This window comes from Ctenopharyngodon idella, chromosome 22 (genome assembly GCF_019924925.1).
Source record: "Ctenopharyngodon idella isolate HZGC_01 chromosome 22, HZGC01, whole genome shotgun sequence".
Classification (NCBI taxonomy): domain Eukaryota; kingdom Metazoa; phylum Chordata; class Actinopteri; order Cypriniformes; family Xenocyprididae; genus Ctenopharyngodon; species Ctenopharyngodon idella.
The window spans coordinates 30,533,619-30,553,527 of NC_067241.1; the positions used below are offsets into that span (position 1 = coordinate 30,533,619).

Below are 19,909 nucleotides of genomic sequence, written 5' to 3' on the forward strand. Positions count from 1 at the left end.
CATGCCTTCTCGATCTCAGTATGAAGATCAAGAAAGAATGGAAAGCTTACGCTGGCTGGAGGATTATGGCAAAAAAGGAACCGTTCGTCGAACAAGCCGCGAGCGGTTTCTTTCTTAACCTGCTCCACTGGCAGTTGCAGTCTGCTTGAGGCGCGTTCCATAATCTCAAACAGCTGTATATATGTGGGAGCAGGGTGGCTTTGAGGATTCAGGAGGCTCAACATCTTCATCTTTATCCTCATCAGCCATCTCCTGCTCTCTTGTTTGGCTTGGAACAAGAAGAGCAATTGCTGCTGAATCTAATGATGTCAAAGACAACACATCATCATAATCCCGCAGCTCTCTCCCGTCAGCCGTCGAAGGTCGTGGGGAATTTCACCCCTTTCAACTCTTCAACAAGCTCCAGCTGAGAACCCCATGATCTAGTCTCTACTCTGCCTCAGCAAGAGTAAGACCTGAACCATTAGGTGGAGCTGCCGGTCCTTCTCCTCTCGAGGAAAAGACCAGAAGAGAGTGGAGCATTTTACAAGTAAAACACACTCACAATAAAAAGACAGATCCCACAAGAACTGCCTGTACATGATCTTTTGTTCTCATAAAAGACAACATTAAAAGTTGTGTGTGATCAGATGTCAACACTATGGGACACAGATGCACACATTTCCTGAAACGTTTGTCAGACATAATTTGTCTTACCTTAATACCGGTTTGATATCGCTTGCTTTCATTTCATTTCATTTATTATACAGGAGAGGTTTAAAAGTAATATTAAGGTACAATTTAAACGGGCCTGACTCAATTTTAATAACTGGTTTCCAGCAGGTTCCTGTTCTGCAGAACATAAACATAAAACACAATTTACAACACAAGGTCAAAAAACATTAGCACAGGCTAAACAAATGCAAACAACTAAAAACAACAATACAAACGTTGCAAACAGAAGTAGGGCAATAAATAAACGATCAGTGACTACAAGTGTAGAAGAAACAGTTTGTATGCCTTTTTGAAACATGTAATAGATGGTATTTTTCTTAAGTGACGTGGAATATCATTCCAAATTTTGGTGTATGTGTAAAAAAAGGATTTCTGACCATAGTTGTTTTTATATGGAGGGACTGGTATAAGTGCCTGTGAAACTGACCTAGTGAGGCGTACTGGTCTCATATTGTATAACAGATGAAGTGCAGCAAGTGTTGGTGAAGTGGCATTTTGAATTTGAAAATAAAATGTAATAGCGTGACTATTTATATAGTGCTGGAAAGTCAGAGCGTTTGAGCAATAAAGATTACTGTGGATCTTAAGAGCTTGACTGTATAATCGTGCTATTGGTTCAGTAATTTCCTTAGTGGTAAGAGACCAGATTGGAAGACAATAAGACATTGTTGAAAACACAATTGCATGTAGATAAGTTTCAGAAACAGAAAAGGAAAGATATGATCTAATCTTGTTATACACATAAAGTTTCTGATTCAGTTTTTTTGTTAAATTAGAAATGTGATCCCGGTATGTAAGATGTGTATCAAGTAACACACCAAGATATTTATAAGTCTTTGTAGTGACAAGATCTTGATTTGCAAAAGTAATAGAATCAGCATAAGACTTTTTCTAGTTGAATGAAAGTACATACATTCAGTTTTTTTTTACATTGATGGTCAGGTGGTTCTTTTTCAACCAGTCATGTAAACCCTGAAGATCAAATGTTAATTTAGAATTTATGACATCAAAAAAAAAAAATCACAGTATCATCAGCATACAGTAAGCATTCTAAGTGTTTACACACTTGAGGAAGATCATTAATGTATTTAATGCAATAATATAAAGAAAAAGTAAATTCCAAGAATACTGCCTTGAGGAACACCCATATCACAGACTAAAGATTGAGATGTTACATGATTAATTTTAACAGCTTGCGACCTATTTGTCAAAAAAGAATAAAGCATTTCTATCACAGATGAGGACAAATTAAATGAATAAAGTTTAAGCAAGATCTGATGGTTCACTGTGTCGAAGGCTTTACGAAAGTCAATAAAAACAGCTCCAGTGATGTGACCTTTATTAAGAGCATTACGTATTTGTTCAGTAAAGAATAGTAATGCCGACATGGTAGATCGCTTAGTACGGAAACTGTGTTGACAGTCGCTGAGCCAGTTATTAATTTCTAGATAAGAAATTAACTGGTTAAGCAAGGTTTTTTCAAGCAACTTCGACATTGCTGGGAGTATTGCTATAGGTCTATAATTTGAAACAAGAGGAGGATCATCAGATTTAAAAATTGGAGTGATTTGTGCTCTTTTCTAATCAGTAGGAAAGATCGAAAACCTGATGTAAAGATTAATTAAATGCTGAAAAAGAGGTATAAGGCTATCAGCATGAGTCTTCAAAAATAAAGTATTTAAACCATAAATATCAAAGGCATGAGAATTTTTTAATGAGTCAATATTTTTATTACCTCGTTCTGTGAGATCTCAGAAAATGAGAACTGATCAGGTGTTAGAGAGAGAACAGGTGAGAAGAAAGTTGTTGTAAAATTGGTTGCCAATTCTTTAACAGATGATACAAAATAATCATTAAAAGCACTTGCAATCTTTTCTGAATCTGAGATAAGAGTACACTGTAGGGAAAGTTTGAATATTGACATTTTTTCTTCTCATTTTCGCCGGTGATGACTTTAAGGGTCTGCCATAACGTCTTTGGGTTAATAGCGGATAGTGTAATCTGTTGTTGGAAATAGACCACCTTAGCCTTACGCAGTTCAGCTGTACATTTATTTCTAATTTGTATGAAATTATTTTTACTCTCCGATGTTCAACTTAACCTATATATTTTAAGGAGAGAGGCCTTCTGTTTAAGGAGTTGCAATATGTCAGAATTTATCCATGGTAGTTTACGCTGCCTAGGTCGAACCTTGCTGGTAGTGGTATACTTATTCTGTATTTTCTGAAGTTTAGTGTGAAATTGCGTTAGAATTTAATCTGGATTTTCCATTGACATCTCATTGCTCCAATCAGTAACACTAAATTCCACATTAAATTGCGGTAATGGTACAGAGTGAGGAGCATGAGTTTTTGAGGATTTTAAGATTGTCCTAACTGCATAAATGAGAAAATGATCTGAAATAACCGAATCTATAACACCAGACATTGCATATTTTGAAGGTTGATTTGTAAAGATGAGATCTAGAATTGAGCTACGTGTTTTGCAAATTCTTGTTGGTTCCTTGATTAATTGATAAAGTCCGTTCATTGCAATGGCTTTCAAAGATTTTGATGAACCGTCATTCCAGTCAAGGTTGATATCACCCAGAATTACAAGCTCTTTTGTTGTAACAGATTTAATTATGTTAGAAAGCTGAGATAAATAAGCACTAACAGTGACATTAGGGGGCTTGTAAGTCACAATAATAGTAATTGCATGTTGGGGGGTAAAATGTACTACCAGTTTAAAAGTTTCAGTCTCAACTTTTAATATTTGGTGTGCATAATTCTGACTCGCATAGAAGACCACTCCACCACCAGTCTTAATAGTACGGTCTTTACGATACAATTTATAATTTTCTATGGAAAGGAAAGAATCAGGAATACTAGGAGTTAACCATGATTCTGAGATTGCCATTACATGTGCCTTCGATTGCTCAGGCATGATTTTAAATTCGTCTATTTTAGGAACAAGGCTTCGAATATTTAAGTGGCAGATTTTAAAGCCTCTAGTGCTACCAAGTTGACTTAGGTTATTTGGGCTTTTTCTTGGGTGAAAATTTTTTCTTTGTGCTTTAATTGTTTTGACTATCGGACAAGCAAGAGATTGGGGAACAAGAGTCGGAGCTGGAATTCTGAAACAGGGTAAATAGTTTCGAGTTATTGGTAAAAACATACACGGAGGTTGCAGTACAGCAGTATAAAGTCTGTTGCAGTTTGCATGTGCATTTAGTCCCCATAAATGCAATATACCTAAACTTATCAAGAAAATATTTGAGTCAGGTCCGGGATTGAGCTCAACATTTCAAATAAATAAAAGGATAGTTATTAAAAGTCTTGATGTGTTTAAAACATATTTAAACTTATTTTTATCAGAGTCATTTGATTTAACATCAGTTACCCACCGATGAAAAATAATAGTTCGAGTGGAGAAAAAAAAAAAAAAACAATGGCTGATGGAAATTTGGTCTGCCAGAATGTTCGAGTGCAAACCCCCAACAAGGACAATGTAAACAGCCGATTGACGTGCATGCGCCGGTGTACGGTGTGGAAAACTCCGCCGACGGCTGGGTAGGTGGAAGTCGAATGCACTCGTGCAGAGCAGCCGCTCCGGAGGACCGACGACCACAAACAGGAGCAGGGACTCCGACAGCATGCAGGCCCACCATGAAAGCAAAAAGCGCGCAGAAGAAACCAACCGAGACGGTAGGCGATGATCCAGACTTTGATAGAGTTTGCGCTGACATGCTTGAAGATATTGAGGATCTTGGACTAGTCCTTTGTTTGTTTGTTGCTCATATAAGACGGCTATGGCAGACAGCCACAAGACACAATTGGAGCCAGTAAAATATCCATATTGCAGCAATCTTGACAAATTTCAGACCTGCAGATGCCTGAGTTGTCGCGTATTTAATATTTGTTTGCTGTAACGGGTCACAGCCCTCTGCGACTGATGCCGTCGCTGCCGCCATCTTGAACACTGGCTCTTTCAAACAAAACAGTCCCTGAAGACGGAAAGATACTGACTGCTTCTCTAGGCGCTCCTTATATACTTCCGGGTCGCGCAATGATGACGTCATAGGCTGTCGCCGTCCAATAGGATTTTTTTTTTTTTTTTTTTTTTTTTTTAATACATCCGTGCCCCGAGATCAAGACACATCCCACCCGCAAATTACGCCTATACAATAAGTAGTAGTTTTTGTTATGTAATTTTTACAATTTTCCAAAAGATTGGAAAAATATTGAAATATTACTTACGTTGATCAGAAGAGAGAAATATGTCAAATTTGCCGTCACTCCCTCAGCCGTTGTATTAGAAACACCCTCGCAGCATTAACATTTGCAACATGAGTCAGGAGAAATTGTGCATCTCTTTAGTTTCATACAGATTACATTACAGGAGAATATTTGTTTTAAATGTGAATTGTTTTATTTAAAAGTAGACATTTCAAGCTTTCTTTAGACGTATGTTTCATGTTTGTGATAATTATTCGCTGAGTTTGTTCATTTTTTAGACGTTTCAGAAAGATTCAAAGACAGATGAAAGCGCAATGTTTTTTTATTTTTTTTATTTTACAAAAGCAGAAGGTTTTGTTTTTATTGTGAGTGTACACAAATAAAAGTAGACCATTTGTAGTTGCACTAATCTGTATCGCCAAAAATGACGGAGTAGGCCTATTTTAAGTTGTTTCAGCTGTCATGAGGAAAAATCCATCAGAACGTGCCGGCGCATTCATCAGCCAGAGGGTCAAAGAAAACGTAGCCTATTTAGTTTCATATTTATGTTTAAATATTAGACTATAGCCTAACATTAGTTTTTAAATTTCATTTATGAAAAGTGAACAGCATGACTAAGATAGGCTAATAAGATGCTCAATATGTCGGGAGACATGCAGTGGGTCAGACATGATTTTGACCACTTCATTAAGTTTTGTTTTGTAGTAAGCCTTTCTTTAAAGTGAAGTTCATTTTGTATAAATTGTATCTTAATTTTAATCAATGTTTTATCAACCAATTGCCTGGATTTAATAAATAGGAAGAAAACCAAGAACGTTGGGTCTGAACGTCAATTATTTGATAAGATATTGTTGGTCTAACAATATATTTTAGTTGAACATTATTTGTAGAAATCACAAGTGCTGGAACCTAGCAGTTAATTAATAATAATCAGACACACGCACAAAATAAATCCCCCATATGTTTGGACTGTCGCTCCCCCTTGCGCGAAGCTGTTTATTTCTCCAGAAGCACTTGAACATAGGACAGAAGACAGTGAATTATGATAAACAATGATTATTGTGTTTATAGTTCATATCACACACACCATATGCACTCTTGTATATTTCACCAGCAAAAATAAATATATAAATAAATAAAATACAAAAAAAAAGTGTGGTGATGACGGTGATTACCTCAACACCGCGGTAGGCATCTCATTACCGCTGTGATGCAGTAATGCAGTTATTATTAGATTTTCAAAATAATGCTTTATTTAATTTTTTTTTTTTTTTTTTTTTATTAGTGATACACCTATTTTGATTTTTCATGGCCAATTCCAATTTTTTTTAGAAGGAAAATCGGCCAATTCTGATAATAGTTGCAGTTTTTGTTTTGTTTTTTTGTTTTTTTTTTAAGCAAATTTATTTGTTGTTTATTTGTTAAAAAAAATGTGTAGCTCTTTGATATTAGAGGCAAACACTGCATTTTTATCACAATCCCAACAAAGATGTTATGCGCATGAGCAGTTGTTTTTAATTTAAATTATTGAATAATTTCAAGATTAACAGCAAAAACAGCATGGTCTGACTTTAGCTTTGTGAAATTATGCTACATAAGACGCCTGCACAAAACAAAATCAGTAGAGGAACTGAATGAAAATGCAGATCCACTCTCTGACAGTAGGTGGCGCTTATGGAACAGCAGTGATATAGCGTTTCCATGGTTACCACTATACACAAAGCAGCGCTGACAAATAGGCTACTACTTTATACGGAAATAAGAGGAAAAGCCATCAGAACTTTTCTGAAGACAGTTCCCTTCAGAGATACATTCATATCAACCCCAATTTATATTTATATTATTCTTCCTATTTTTCGCGAACACTGAGCTTGTGCATGGTAGAGTATTTTCTCTGCTGGCGCGTTTGTTCTCCTTTTTGTGTCCGTGTTCAGCGTGTGCCTGTATTAACGTCCTGTTTCCAGTCTTCGTAAATATTTCCACACAAATGAAATTTTGGGAAGTTATTACAAAGCACTTTGTTTGCAAGCCCAGAATAAAGATTGACCAAAATAAAACTAAAAAAACGTTTGGATTTATGACCAGTGGACTAGTGCATCTCTATTTTTTATTATTTTTTTAATTTTTTTTTCATATAGTTCAAATCATCCCTCGGGCCGGATTGGACACCTTTGTGGGCCGTATTCGGCCCACAGGCCTTATGTTTGACACCCCTGTTATAGATCATCGCACTATAGGCCCCATCCACTAGAATTCAGTAGCATAATGGCTGTCACCGGTTTACACCAGACGCAAGCTTCTCTATACAGCCTTCAGAAGGACCCCGTTGTCAGGAACAAATGAATTGTTTATTTTTTACTGGCATCCCAAAGCGTTTGAGGATTATATGTTTGTTTCAAAGCACTTAATTGCATTATTAAATGAGGCTTAATGTAATGCATTGTTCACAAAGAAAATTGTGAAAAATGAAACCGCCAACTGTATTGGATCTGACATCACAAAGTGTAAGTAAGCAGTTTGATAATGCTTTGCCTGTAAATCATGGTTTTATATGGATAATGTTTTTAAAACACTGTGCAATAGCGAGATAACGTTGGATAGTTTCCCCATGCAGTGACATTAGCCAGTCATAACAGTGGCCAAGCCTTAAGGGAGACGGCCCCTAAAATGCATTGTTCAGACAGGATCAGAATGAGGGTTGAAAATGATCATTTTTACAAAAATATGACACTTTGTTTGTTTTGAATTTTTTGCTCAAATACATGCTTCTTCACCTTTTCTTGCAGCACATATGCTAGATGGAGCAGATGGGCCCAATATTCTTCAGCAGTTTATTGACTCCTATCAAGTGATGTTCTTCACTTTATTCGCTCTCTTGGCTGCTACTGCTGTTGTCATCATCGGTAAATGCTTTAATATCCTGCAACACTTTATATCATGAATAATGGGTTTTAGGACAGTGATTATTTCTTCTTTTTAATATCTTTTTATATTTCTTTTTATAACAATTTTTTTGTCTTTTTCTATAGTGTGCCATGTGCTGTTTTCTCCAAGAGATCCTGTTAATCATCCTGCATTCATCCAGAAGACTCCACCTCCAACAGGTACATGAATCTGGAAAATACTCCTGCAAGAATGTAACCAAATATAAACCAAATAAATGCTGCTTCATTAACACCTGGGCCCGTATGTATAAAACTTCTCAGAAATGCTCTTAAGAATAGTCTTAAGTTTTGACTTAAGTGTCAAAAAATTCTTAGTAAAGAGTAGGACTTATCTAAGACTAGGAGACTTATATAAAGAAGCTAAAAGCAACTTTTAATAAAGTATAAGACTGATTCTTAAGTGTTGACTTAAGTGTTGTGAACTAAGGACTACAATGATGTCAACTCAAAATGGCCGCCCTCAACCTCTGAATCAGCTAATAGAGAGCCTGCAAGGGTGAAGTCACAGCAGCACAACACCAATCATTTAATGTTATTAAATTTTTTTTTTTAAAAATCATTTAAAAAGACACTGAAACATTTTAATATTTTAATTTATTTTTAAAAACAGTTTTGCATTGTGCAAAATAATCACAAATTAGTATTGATGGTGTGGAATCTTTTTATGTCTCCTCATTTGCAATTGGAGCGATGATGTGAACACGAGTTCCATCAATGGCTCCAACAACTCCAGGGAAGCCCACTATCAACATAAAAGTGGCTTGCTTTTGCCGCATGGTTTGATGGTCAGTTGGAAAGTCAATGAACTGCCATAGAGTAGGGGCCAAATGTGATGTCCAGCCATATGAAAATTGACATCTTTTAACCTTAATTCAAATATTTAAAAAAAAATGTGTTAAAAGATGTAAGCATATCGTGTAGCTGTGCTTGGAAATCAGTTGTTTCATGTGTGATAATGAAATGAAATTTCAAATTATTTAAAATTATTTTTGGCCAGGCTGTCATGCAAAGAAATTATGAACACATGCAAAAACAAAAGAGAACCAATGAAATATTAAAAACTGATTATGTTGTAGTCAGTGTGTGCTTTTTTTGTTTTTCTGTAACCTGTAGCTGTAGTTTTCCTTTTTTTTTTTTTTTTTTTGCCCAAAATTTTGACAGATAAATACATTTGCTTAGTTTAGTGTTTTATTCTTCCCTCATATTTTATAACATTTAAATAATATAAACATACAAATAAAAATATTTTCCTCATATTTTGATGGTTTAAGCAAAATTGTAGGGTCATTTTTAAAAAAATAAAAATAAAAATAAAAAACCTTTGCACGTCAGTTTTGGCCACTATGTTTGGTGTGGTAAGTTTAGCAATAGTATGCTTTTTAAGAGCCTGCTTACTGTAACTGATGGGTTCAAGTCATCTCCTGTGCACTACTGCATTCTTATAGTCACCAAAAAAGGTCATTATCATTTCATTTCTACAGTCATAGCATTGATTTGTAGAGTAGGATAAGTTTTTTTTTTTTTTTTTTTTTTTTTTTTTTTTTTTTTAAGAAAAAGTTTTTTCAAAGTCATTAAAAATGTATTAAAATGCATTTAACATATTAATTATTGTTTAAGTAATATTTATTAAATGTATTACATTTAAAGTTTTTACATTTTCTTATTAGGTCAGTTGCAAAAAGAATTGACAATCAAGTTTATATCATTTTATCAACTCCATGTCATCATATAACTCCAATACATCATATCTTTATTGGAGAGCGTTTCTCCTCTTCTTTGCTGCCATCTTGTTACTTAATACTTATTCTTAAGTCTAGGAATGAGAGTAAAATTACATCATTCTTAGAATTTTGACACACTTAAGACTCAAATTTTACTCTGAGCGGCTTTATACATACGGGCCCTGACCTCTTTTTTTTGCAGTGCAAAATGTGTAATACAATTCTTTGTGTGCTAAAGGAAGTAAAGGGATGTGTATTATTTCAGTTAAAGCAGTCATATAATTTATTATAAATGGACCCTTTTTCCACCCTCTCCTTAGATGTCTTAAAGGGGTCATGAAAAGCAGTTTCAGACTTTTATATTATGTTTCTCGAAGTTAATTTATAGCATTTGCAAAATATTTTTGCACCAAAAAAGGAAAATGGATTACTTCTCTGCATCCATCCACCAGGCTTCTTACAAAGCCTCTGCGTTAGCCTTCAGAGCTTTTTACAGCTCCCTACTCTCGGTTTACCAGCCGCAGGAGCAACAGTGGAGGCCGATCAAGCCCTCTTCTCCAGTCGCCCTGATGTAGCAGCACTATGATGACAAAAAGAGTACGAGGTGTTTAAGTTATGTGTTCCCCGAAAGTCTGTGCCACACGAGGTTCCCCCCTTAACGCCCATCTAACCCGCCCGCCATGGGTCGAATTTCCAGGGTCTAAACAGAGCTAAACCTTGCGGCAAGTCACCCATGCAAGACTGTAACCTACCTCCTACAAAACTTTTGGGGAAAACATCCTTTGCCGTGGCCGTGGCCAAGAAACCCCCTAATTTCACTTCCTCCAATCCGCTGGATGCCTGTTCTACTCTTCTAATTCTACCGTTCAAAAAAAGGAGGGTATTTGTTTGTCAGCCTCCCCTTGCTAGTGGGTGCCCACCTGAAGTTCAAAGAGGCTTCACTTTTCCTAGAGTGCCCCCTTCCTACACGTTTTGGGGGATTTGCCTGTTCTAAAGAGAAAAACAGTGAGAAGGTGTGCACAAGCAGTGTTACCACACAGCTCCCTACATCTCACAAATTCAATAGGGCATCGGCCCCAGTGTTCCCCAACACAAAAAAAATCTAACGAATCGAATATGTTAGTTAAAAAGAGAGAACATCTCTCAGCAATCCCGCGTCACCCAACGCAACACAAGTTGTCCACTAAATGCGCCATTGTATCACAAATGAATGAACCGGCTGCATCAGCAGTTCTGAGCTATTCTCTGGTTTCTGTGGGAAGTCTTGCGAAAATCATGTCTGTGTCAGCCCCCGAATGGGTGATTCGTGCTGTAATGAAGGGCTTCAGAAGACTTCAGTTTGGCCGAAAACCCCAGCGTTTCAGCTGACTTATCTCTTCTCACACAGAGGACAGATCCGCTCATATCGAATTCTCCCTTCTCGAGAAGGGGGCAGTAAAGTGCCAACAGAGGTTTTATTCCTGTTATTTCCTGGTTCCAAAAAATGATGACTCCCTTCATCCCATTTGGATCTGTTGAACAAACATTTCAGGAAACACAACTTCAGAAAGTTAACACACAGCTTTCTCTCACACTCAATACATCAGAACAATGGTTCACATCAGTTGATCTGAAGGATGCTTTCTTCCACATAAGAATCTATCCTTAACACAGGAAATTCCTTCGTTTCGCCTACCAAGGCATATGTTACGAATTCACAGTTCTTCCTTTCGCGCTTCTTCTGAGTCCAAGAGTGTTCTGTATGTTCGGAGGCGGGCTTAGCCCGTGCTGAGAATAGCAGGTTCTAGATCCTGACATATATACACGATTGGCTGATTATAGCTGATTCAAAAGAGAAAGTTGTGCAAGACCCTAACGGAGACTGGCACCTCAGGTTGACTGTGGGAGAGATTCAGCTAGGCGCCTTGCACGAAAACGCCGATTTTTCTATGTTCTTCTGGCTACGGGACGAGGACATGTCCCTCAGCATGAACGCACTAGTCCATCCTTGGCCCAACATGCTGCTTTAAGCTTTCCCTCCCCTTTGCCTGATAATTCCTACTCTACTCAGAGCTTGACTCTCATTCTCATAGCGCCCAGGAAGTCAACACTTTGGGGCTCCCTCCATGTGTCATTATTCAGAATGCTAGGGCCTCTTTCACACGGTCCCTGTATGACTGTAAGTGGCATGTGTTTTAGGAATGTTGTGATGGGAGCCAGCTTTTTGCAAGACCTTATGGATGGTAGTAAGTCTTTGTCCACTACTAAGGTTTATTTGTCGTCTGTTGTTGCATGTCATGTTGGGTTTGATGGCACAACAGTGGGGCAACACCCTCTCATTCATAGATTCATGAAGGGGGCTCGCCGTTCCCTTCCTGTGTCTAGAAAATCTGTGCCGGAATGGGACCTCTCCATGGTGCTGGAGGCTCTGTCACAATAGCCTTTTGAACCCCTGGGAAACATTTCCCTTAAGCTTCTGTCTTTTAAGACAGCCCTGCTCCTGGATCTGGCCTCAGTCAAATGTGTCAGTGATTTGCATTCCTTGTGCAAATTATTTCTCAGTGGCGATAAGGTTTTCTTAGGCCTAACCCAGCCCTTATGCCTAAATGCTTCCCAGGTTTTATGTGTGATGTGATTGATCCTCCTTTCACCCACCCCTTTTCTCCTCCCAGAGGTTGAATGCTCTGTGTCCTGTGTGTGGACAGAGCCAGTTCTTTCAGAAGGAGTGGCCTTCAGGGGGCCTCACTCTGGGCTGGCTGCCTCTTGGGCTCTAAGTAGGGGAGTTTCAATGCAGGACATTTGTTCTGCTGTAAGCTGGGATTCCCCACACACACACGTTTGTCAGATACTACTGGCTTGATGTTGCTAGAACAACGTTAGCTCATTCTGTCCTGGGGGTGGGTGCATCATAACCCCGTCCCCCTAATAACATGCACTTTGTTCATGTTATTAAGCATGTATGACACCCCAGTATGTTACCAGGATTGTTTTTTTGTGACGTGTCAGGCACCGCCTTTCCAGGTGACTGTCCTCTGGCTTTAAGGGCTTTGCTGTGAGTGAATGGGCTACTGGGGAGCTGTCCATATCTCCCATGGGTGGATCTCAAACATGAGATGATGAAAGAGAACAATAGGTTACTGTTTGTAAACCCAGTTCTCTGAAACATCGAGTGGAGAGATCCTCCAAGCTTGACGCTTGCTGCACAAGAAGCAAATATGAAAAGGTAGAATGCAGGTGCTTTATGCACTCTGGTAAGGGGTGGTTCCTTAGTGGTCATTGGGCACGCGCTTCTGTCTGTCAAAGCCAGACTTGGTTCAATTGGGTGCTTGAGGTCCGTTACGGATGCTCTTCCTATAGGTGGATCTCTCCATCTACTCAATGTTTTAGAGAAACAAAGTTATGAACAGTAACCTATTGTTTCTTTATATCCACTGACAGAGCAACGCCTGAGTTTGACTATCTTACTCAACATCTTTATCCGACAGCAGAATCTATCATTCTTGTGATTAATGAACAGAGTTGTTCAGAGCACACTTACACACAGACAGAAATGGCAAATGATCTGATAGACTTTACCACATTTTGCTTGTATTATTATTTCTTCTGTTGTTTAGGAATATTTGTAACCTCCTGTAGATTTTAATTACTGACTTAGAATTGTAAATGCTGCTGTTTTTTCAGGTGTCGCTAAGCTGACTGAGAGCCCCTTTAATAACAGAGTGTCTTCAGACATGAAGGGAAGCCCAAGATTACGTTTGTATTCACCAGCCTACAACTCCTGATAAATCTTCTCCACTTGAAGACCGCAGAAAGTGCCTTACCATTGGATACAGGAGTATAAACGTGCTGGAAAATATTTGTGCAAGAGTATTGCTTACATGCTTAAAATAATAGCTTTTTCATTTAAGTCCAAGTTTGTTGAAATGCTGCATATCTGATTGAATATGTCAGGGCTGCATAGTTTTGTCTGCTTTTATTTGATTATTTAAATGTTTGATGTGTGCTTTCATTTATAATTATTGCTATTATTATTTTTAGTAGCCTTTTTCCAATAGTTTTCATAGTTTTCGAATTTTAATGAGTTGTGATGTTAAATGTGTGTCTTTTTTTTTTTTCTTTGAAGCTCAGGACAACCTTTGAAAACTAATGTGAGACTGCAGCTTGATTATGTAGCATGTTATTGTGTGAATAGTGCAACCACTGATTCCGTCCAAAGTGCTCTTACAAGTGTTTGATCTGCAAAAATATAAATGGCCAGTTTAATTTCATAAACAATATTATATTGATTTTTAAATATTTTGAAGAATTCTTGAGTTGAGTGCAGCTTCTTTCAGTTATTGATGTGAATGTTAAAAATGTTTAAGGGCTTAGTTCAGTTCAATTGCTTTAGCAGATGTAAAGTGGTTGTGAAAGGACAGGCTATTAATCTATAAATTAGCATTCTCTTGAACCTACAGCAGCATTTGACATGGTAATTTGCTGTTCAAAAGTCCTACAATAGATACTGATAATTCTGTTACTGTGAGTTTGAGTCATATTCAAGATTGTGACCATTTTGACCGCTTCCTCTGCATTGTGAACCTGTTTAAGTGAGACAGAAATCCTGTTTTAATAAAGAATGTGTTTTCTTCTAGTATCTGCCTTTAAGCAAGAGCCATAATGTGACTCATAGAACTGCTGCACTGAATAAATTGAGGAATTGTGATATGTCATAATCTATGAGTTTAATCTGTATATGTAACCACTTCTGAGCCTTTGTCATTGTTTGCTCTTCTGTCCATCATACCTCCCTTAAAAAAATAATAGCTTGTGCTTTGAAAACAGTCTGTATTTACATTGTGCTTTTTTCTGCATGAGATCTATAAACATTAAATAATGCTCTTTTTAAGTATCACCTGACTGCATTTTTGGGGGGGGGGGGGTTGGGGTGGGGGGGTGCCTTGGCGTGACGATGTCTGAAGTAAGAATAGAAACACGACGATGGCATTGGCCTGCGACAGCCCATGACGTCACTCTAGTGCGACCGTGAGGCAATCAAGGCGGCTAAGAAAACCGAACTTGAAAAGCAGCCCAGATAGGGCTCAAACGAGTGGCAGCCTCAGCAGAAGGACTCTCTATAGTGAGAGGGGGCCAAGCATGCTCAACAAATAGGCCACTCATCAAGACAGCTAAGAAGACCAACCTTGAAAAGCAGCCTAGACAGGGCTCAAATGATTTGTGGCCTCAGCAGAAGGACTCTCTATAGCGAGAGGAGGCCAAACTCAATCAATTTTAAAACGGTTAAACAGGCGGCCTTGCAGAAGGCCAAAAACTTGATATCGCTGTCTAAATTGAACCCATGTGAGCAAAGGCCACTGCAGAAGAACTCTCAGTAGTGAGAGGATGCCAAATATGCTCAACAGATAGACCACTCATCAAGGCGGCTAAAGAAGGGCGCACTTGAAAGCAGCCTAATTAGGGCTCGAATGAGTGGAGGCCCCAGCAGAAAGACTCTCTGTTGCGAGAGGATGCCAAATATGCTCAACAGATAGACCATTTACCAAGGCGGCTTACAGAAGGCCAGATAATGACACTGTCTAAATGAATCCAGATTAGTGGATGTTCTGTTAAACTGCAATCAAACAGACACCTGGTGTACTGTTTAATTTAGAGTTCAGGTGACAGAACTGAAAGACAGATACCAAGATAGCCTAGAGAGGGCCAACACTTGATGTTCTAGTCTAAAGGGAGCTCAGATGAGTTTGTTTTCTTTTTAAATTAAACTCGCTTCCAGAGCTAAATGAAAGAAGGCCTCAGCCAACTCCATTTTACAGACAGATCACCAAGGCGGCCACAAGGGGGCCGAATACCTGATGTCACTGTCTCACTGAGACTCCAGAGAGTGGGGGCCTCAGCCGAACAGGCTCAGAAATGAAACAGCTCACCAAGACGACTCAAAAGGGTCGAACTAAATGAGACCATAAAGCTAGAGCTCAGCTTTATATAACACAGTAGAATCGCCTGGCATGCTATCACAAACAGGTATTTACCGAACCATCAGAATAACAGAACATGTTAGAAAATGTGAAACCATTAAAACATCATGGGTTCAGTTCAGGGCCCTGGTGTGAAGCATGGCACAAACCATATTATTTCCCTCTAGTGTGGGGCGGATTTCTGTTACCCGAACACTTGGCTTCAATAACCTCTCTCGAAAAAAATATATTTTTCCTCGAGTCCCGCCACTTTTGGGCCTTACTCCTGGTATCAGGAGGAGTAGCCGAGAGGTGACACTCTGTTTCTGGGCCTGTCTGTGGCGTGCAGACCCAGACGGCCCAGGACCCGCCGAGGTTTTTTCTTGCAAATTTCTTGAAAGCTGCAGAACGCACCCTCGCCTCTCTAAACCTATCGACCACCACCTTGACAGATGTGCCAAACGGCACATCAAGAAGAAAGCATTTTTCTTTCTTCCCAGTGTCGGCCAGATTGATCCACAGATGTCTCTCCGTGGCCACTATAGTGCGACCAATCGCTGCAGCAGTTTGCTTGGTGGCCCGGAGAGCCAGATCTGTGGTGCAGCACAGCTCTGCAACGGCCTGTCCGTTATCCAGGTCCTTAACCCTTTAGTTGGCAAGACCATAAAGAGACATTAGAAAGTTAATTTATTGCTATTTTCCATCTTATTAGGACACAAATAATACAACTTTAAAAGTCATATTTTGAAAAAAATGATCATTTTGATTTTAATGTTTGTATCCCCCAGGATACGTTGCCACTTTGGGAGTATAAATTCATTGAAAACTGAATTCTTGTTTGGTAATGCCTTTTACAACATTTTAAACTATTTTAAAATATTTTATTCTCTAACAACATACAATAAACATCGTTTGTAACACATTCTGATAAACAATAAGTGATAAACAATATTTATGAATTCATTTATAATGAAAACTCATACAAGTTAATTCAGCACAGTTAAATTTCATACTAGCCCTAAAAAGGGCAAGACCATAAAGAGAAATCAGAAAATTAATTTATTTTCCATCTAATTAGGACATAAATAATACAATTTCATGATTTTTTTTTTTTTAAACATGACTTTTATTTTTTATTGTAATGTTTGTATCTCCAGGATAGTTGCCTCTTTGAGTATATAAATTAATTGAAAAAAGAATGCTTGTTTGGCAAGCTACATTTTTAAAACATTTATTTTCTCATAACTTAAACTAAACATTCTTTGTAAAATTCTGTTGAACAATAAGTATGATGCCAATTTATGAATATATTAGCCTACTGTATCATGTTTAATACGCAAAATTCTAGGGCCTATAAATTATCAATATGACCAAAACTTTGCTGAAAAAACCTGTTGTACATAATCTACTTCATTCCTTCTGTCCTCTGATTGACAGTTCATACTTTTTTTTAATCAAGTCTTTTTTGCTTATAAATGTGTAATGATTTTTATAAAGTAAATGTAAGATAAACATTTACTGGACTGAAGCAACTCGATTATTCATATTCATACACCATTTTTTTAATGTAATAAATTAAAACTTCTTTTTACATTTTTTCATGTTAATGTAAATGTCGAATATGACAGGCTTTTGGGGAACATTTATTTTTCCATCTCCCAATTATCATTGAATTGCATATAAAATCATTTAAGTTCATTTTTTTTCCTCATTAATGTACACACAGCACCCCATATTGACAGAAAAACACAGAATTGTTGACATTTTTGCAGATTTATTAAAAAAGAAAAACTGAAATATCACATGGTCCTAAGTATTCAGACCCTTTGCTGTGACACTCATATATTTAACTCAGGTGCTGTCCATTTCTTCTGATCATCCTTGAGATGGTTCTACACCTTCATTTGAGTCCAGCTGTGTTTGATTATACTGATTTGTAAGGAACCCTGCATCGGCCCAAAAACGGAATCCGACGGCCTGGGCGAAGGTTAACGCGTGTATGTCTTTTCAGCGCTTCTGTGAAGTTCACTTAATTTCACTCGTTTAATCTTACTCCAATTTCAAATGTTACTCATTCTTAGGTTGAGTTTCCAATTAGAAATGAACCATTGGTTATGCATTAATTTAGATTTTTGATTATTCTGATTATCTTATATTTTAAATTATTCGTTCACTGCAGTCCCGGTATCGCTTCAGAAAAGTCACTTCGGCCGACTTGAGTGCTCTTCCCGGACACAAACTCTTCAGTTCTGACCTTAAACATTGGATGCAGGGTAAATAACTACCTTTAAGTCGGTCGCGCTCTAATTACTCGTAACAAAAAGCATAGTTTTTATATATTTACGAAAACTGCAACTTATTTAAGGCAGCGATAGTCAGAAATCGAAATGGACTTAATTGATGTGCCCTATGCTCCATCTATTAAACCTTCCGCATGATCTTTCCTGAACACAGATTTGCGGTAATACCTTCGCTTTAATCTACTAGAAATAATGAATTAAGAATAATACAGAATAAACCAAATATAATATTTTATTTGTCAAGTAAAAATGTATCATGCCAATTACATTACAGTTAGACAATTAGAAGCCAGTTCAGAAATAATGAATGCATAACATCAATTACCCAAAGAAATGTATATACATACAGTGATGTGTGAATGTCTTCAGACATTCACCCATCTCTGCACAGGGGCTTCTGGCTACAGATGATCCCACATGACTGCTTTGCACTTTACCTTATATACAGACCAGAACAAAAGGGTTGTAAATATTTATTACACCAACACCTGTTTTGGGGGAGAGGAGTGGGTTTTTCAACACCCAAAAGGAGAACAGAATTATCCTTAGTTTTCAATCTTCTTCATAATACCAGTGACTGCTGTGAAATTGAGACCGTTTTACCAATCGCACCGAGACATTTAAAATGATACCAAACATGAAAGGAATAAACAATAGATACACCAGATACATTATACTTCTTGGAGAACTTTCAGTGACTTGAGTCAGGGGGAAAGGAAGGAGGGTGTGTGTGTGTTGGGGGGAGGGCTATTGCATCCTGTAGATGTGTGAGGGCAAGGCGTTGTCCTATGCTATTCTTTGAGATCTTCTCTCCAGATGAGTTTTATTGCTTTATTGCAGGGTGCTTGATCTCAGTTTTTGTCTTAGCAGGAAAATCAAGTCTTACAGATTGGACTTGATTAGGAAAGCCACACACCTGTCTATATAAGACCTTACAGCTCACAGTGCATGTCAGAGTAAATGAGAATCATGAGGTCAAAGGAACTGCCTGAAGAGCTCAGAGACAGAATTGTGGAAAGGCACAGATCTGGCCAAGGTTACAAAATAATTTCTGCTGCACTTAAGGTACCTAAGAGCACAGTGGCCTACATAATCCTTAAATGGAAGACATTTGGGACGACCAGAACCCTTCCTAGAGCTGGCCGTCTGGCCAAACTGAGCTATCGGGGAAGAAGAGCCTTGGTGAGAGAGGTAAACAAGAACCCAAAGATCACTGTGGCTGAGCTCCAGAGATGCAGTCGGGAGATGGGAGAAAGTTGTAGAAAGTCAACCATCACTGCAGCCCTCCACCAGTCGGGGCTTTATGGCAGAGTGGCCCGACGGAAGCCTCTCCTCAGTGCAAGACACATGAAAGCCCGCATGGAGGACTCCAAGATGGTGAGAAATAAGATTCTCTGGTCTGATGAGACCAAGATAGAACTTTTTGGCCTTAATTCTAAGTGGTATGTGTGAGAAAACCAGGCACTGCTCATCACCTGTCCAATACAGTCCCAACAGTGAAGCATGGTGGTGGCAGCATCATGCTGTGGGGGTGTTTTTCAGCTGCAGGGACAGGACGACTGGTTGCAATCGAGGGAAAGATGAACGCGGCCAAGTACAGGGATATCCTGGATGAAAACCTTCTCCAGAGTGCTCAGGACCTCAGACTGGGCCGAAGGTTTACCTTCCAACAAGACAATGACCCTAAGCACACAGCTAAAATAACGAAGGAGTGGCTTCACAACAACTCCGTGACTGTTCTTGAATGGCCCAGCCAGAGCCCTGACTTAAACCCAATTGAGCATCTCTGGAGAGACCTAAAAATGGCTGTCCACCAACGTTTACCATCCAACCTGACAGAACTGGAGAGGATCTGCAAGGAGGAATGGCAGAGGATCCCCAAATCCAGGTGTGAAAAACTTGTTGCATCTTTCCCAAAAAGACTCATGGCTGTATTAGATCAAAAGGGTGCTTCTACTAAATACTGAGCAAAGGGTCTGAATACTTAGAACCATGTGATATTTTAGTTTTTCTTTTTTAATGAATCTGCAAAAATGTCAACAATTTTGTGTTTTTCTGTCAATATGGGGTGCTGTGTGT

The 19,909-nt window shown here is 38.3% G+C and overlaps 1 protein-coding gene across 1 annotated transcript in view; it reads left to right on the forward strand.

Moving 5' to 3' along the window:
* nup210 (nucleoporin 210) overlaps positions 1-14,467 on the forward strand; it is an 87,655-nt gene extending 73,188 nt beyond the window's left edge. The window contains exons 38-40 of the mRNA XM_051880497.1: positions 7,718-7,834; positions 7,961-8,035; positions 13,258-14,467. Of these exons, the coding sequence (XP_051736457.1) occupies positions 7,718-7,834; positions 7,961-8,035; positions 13,258-13,358 (293 nt within the window). The 3' untranslated portion in view covers positions 13,359-14,467. The remainder of the gene's footprint in view (positions 1-7,717; positions 7,835-7,960; positions 8,036-13,257) is intronic.
* Positions 14,468-19,909: the final 5,442 nt, after the last annotated feature.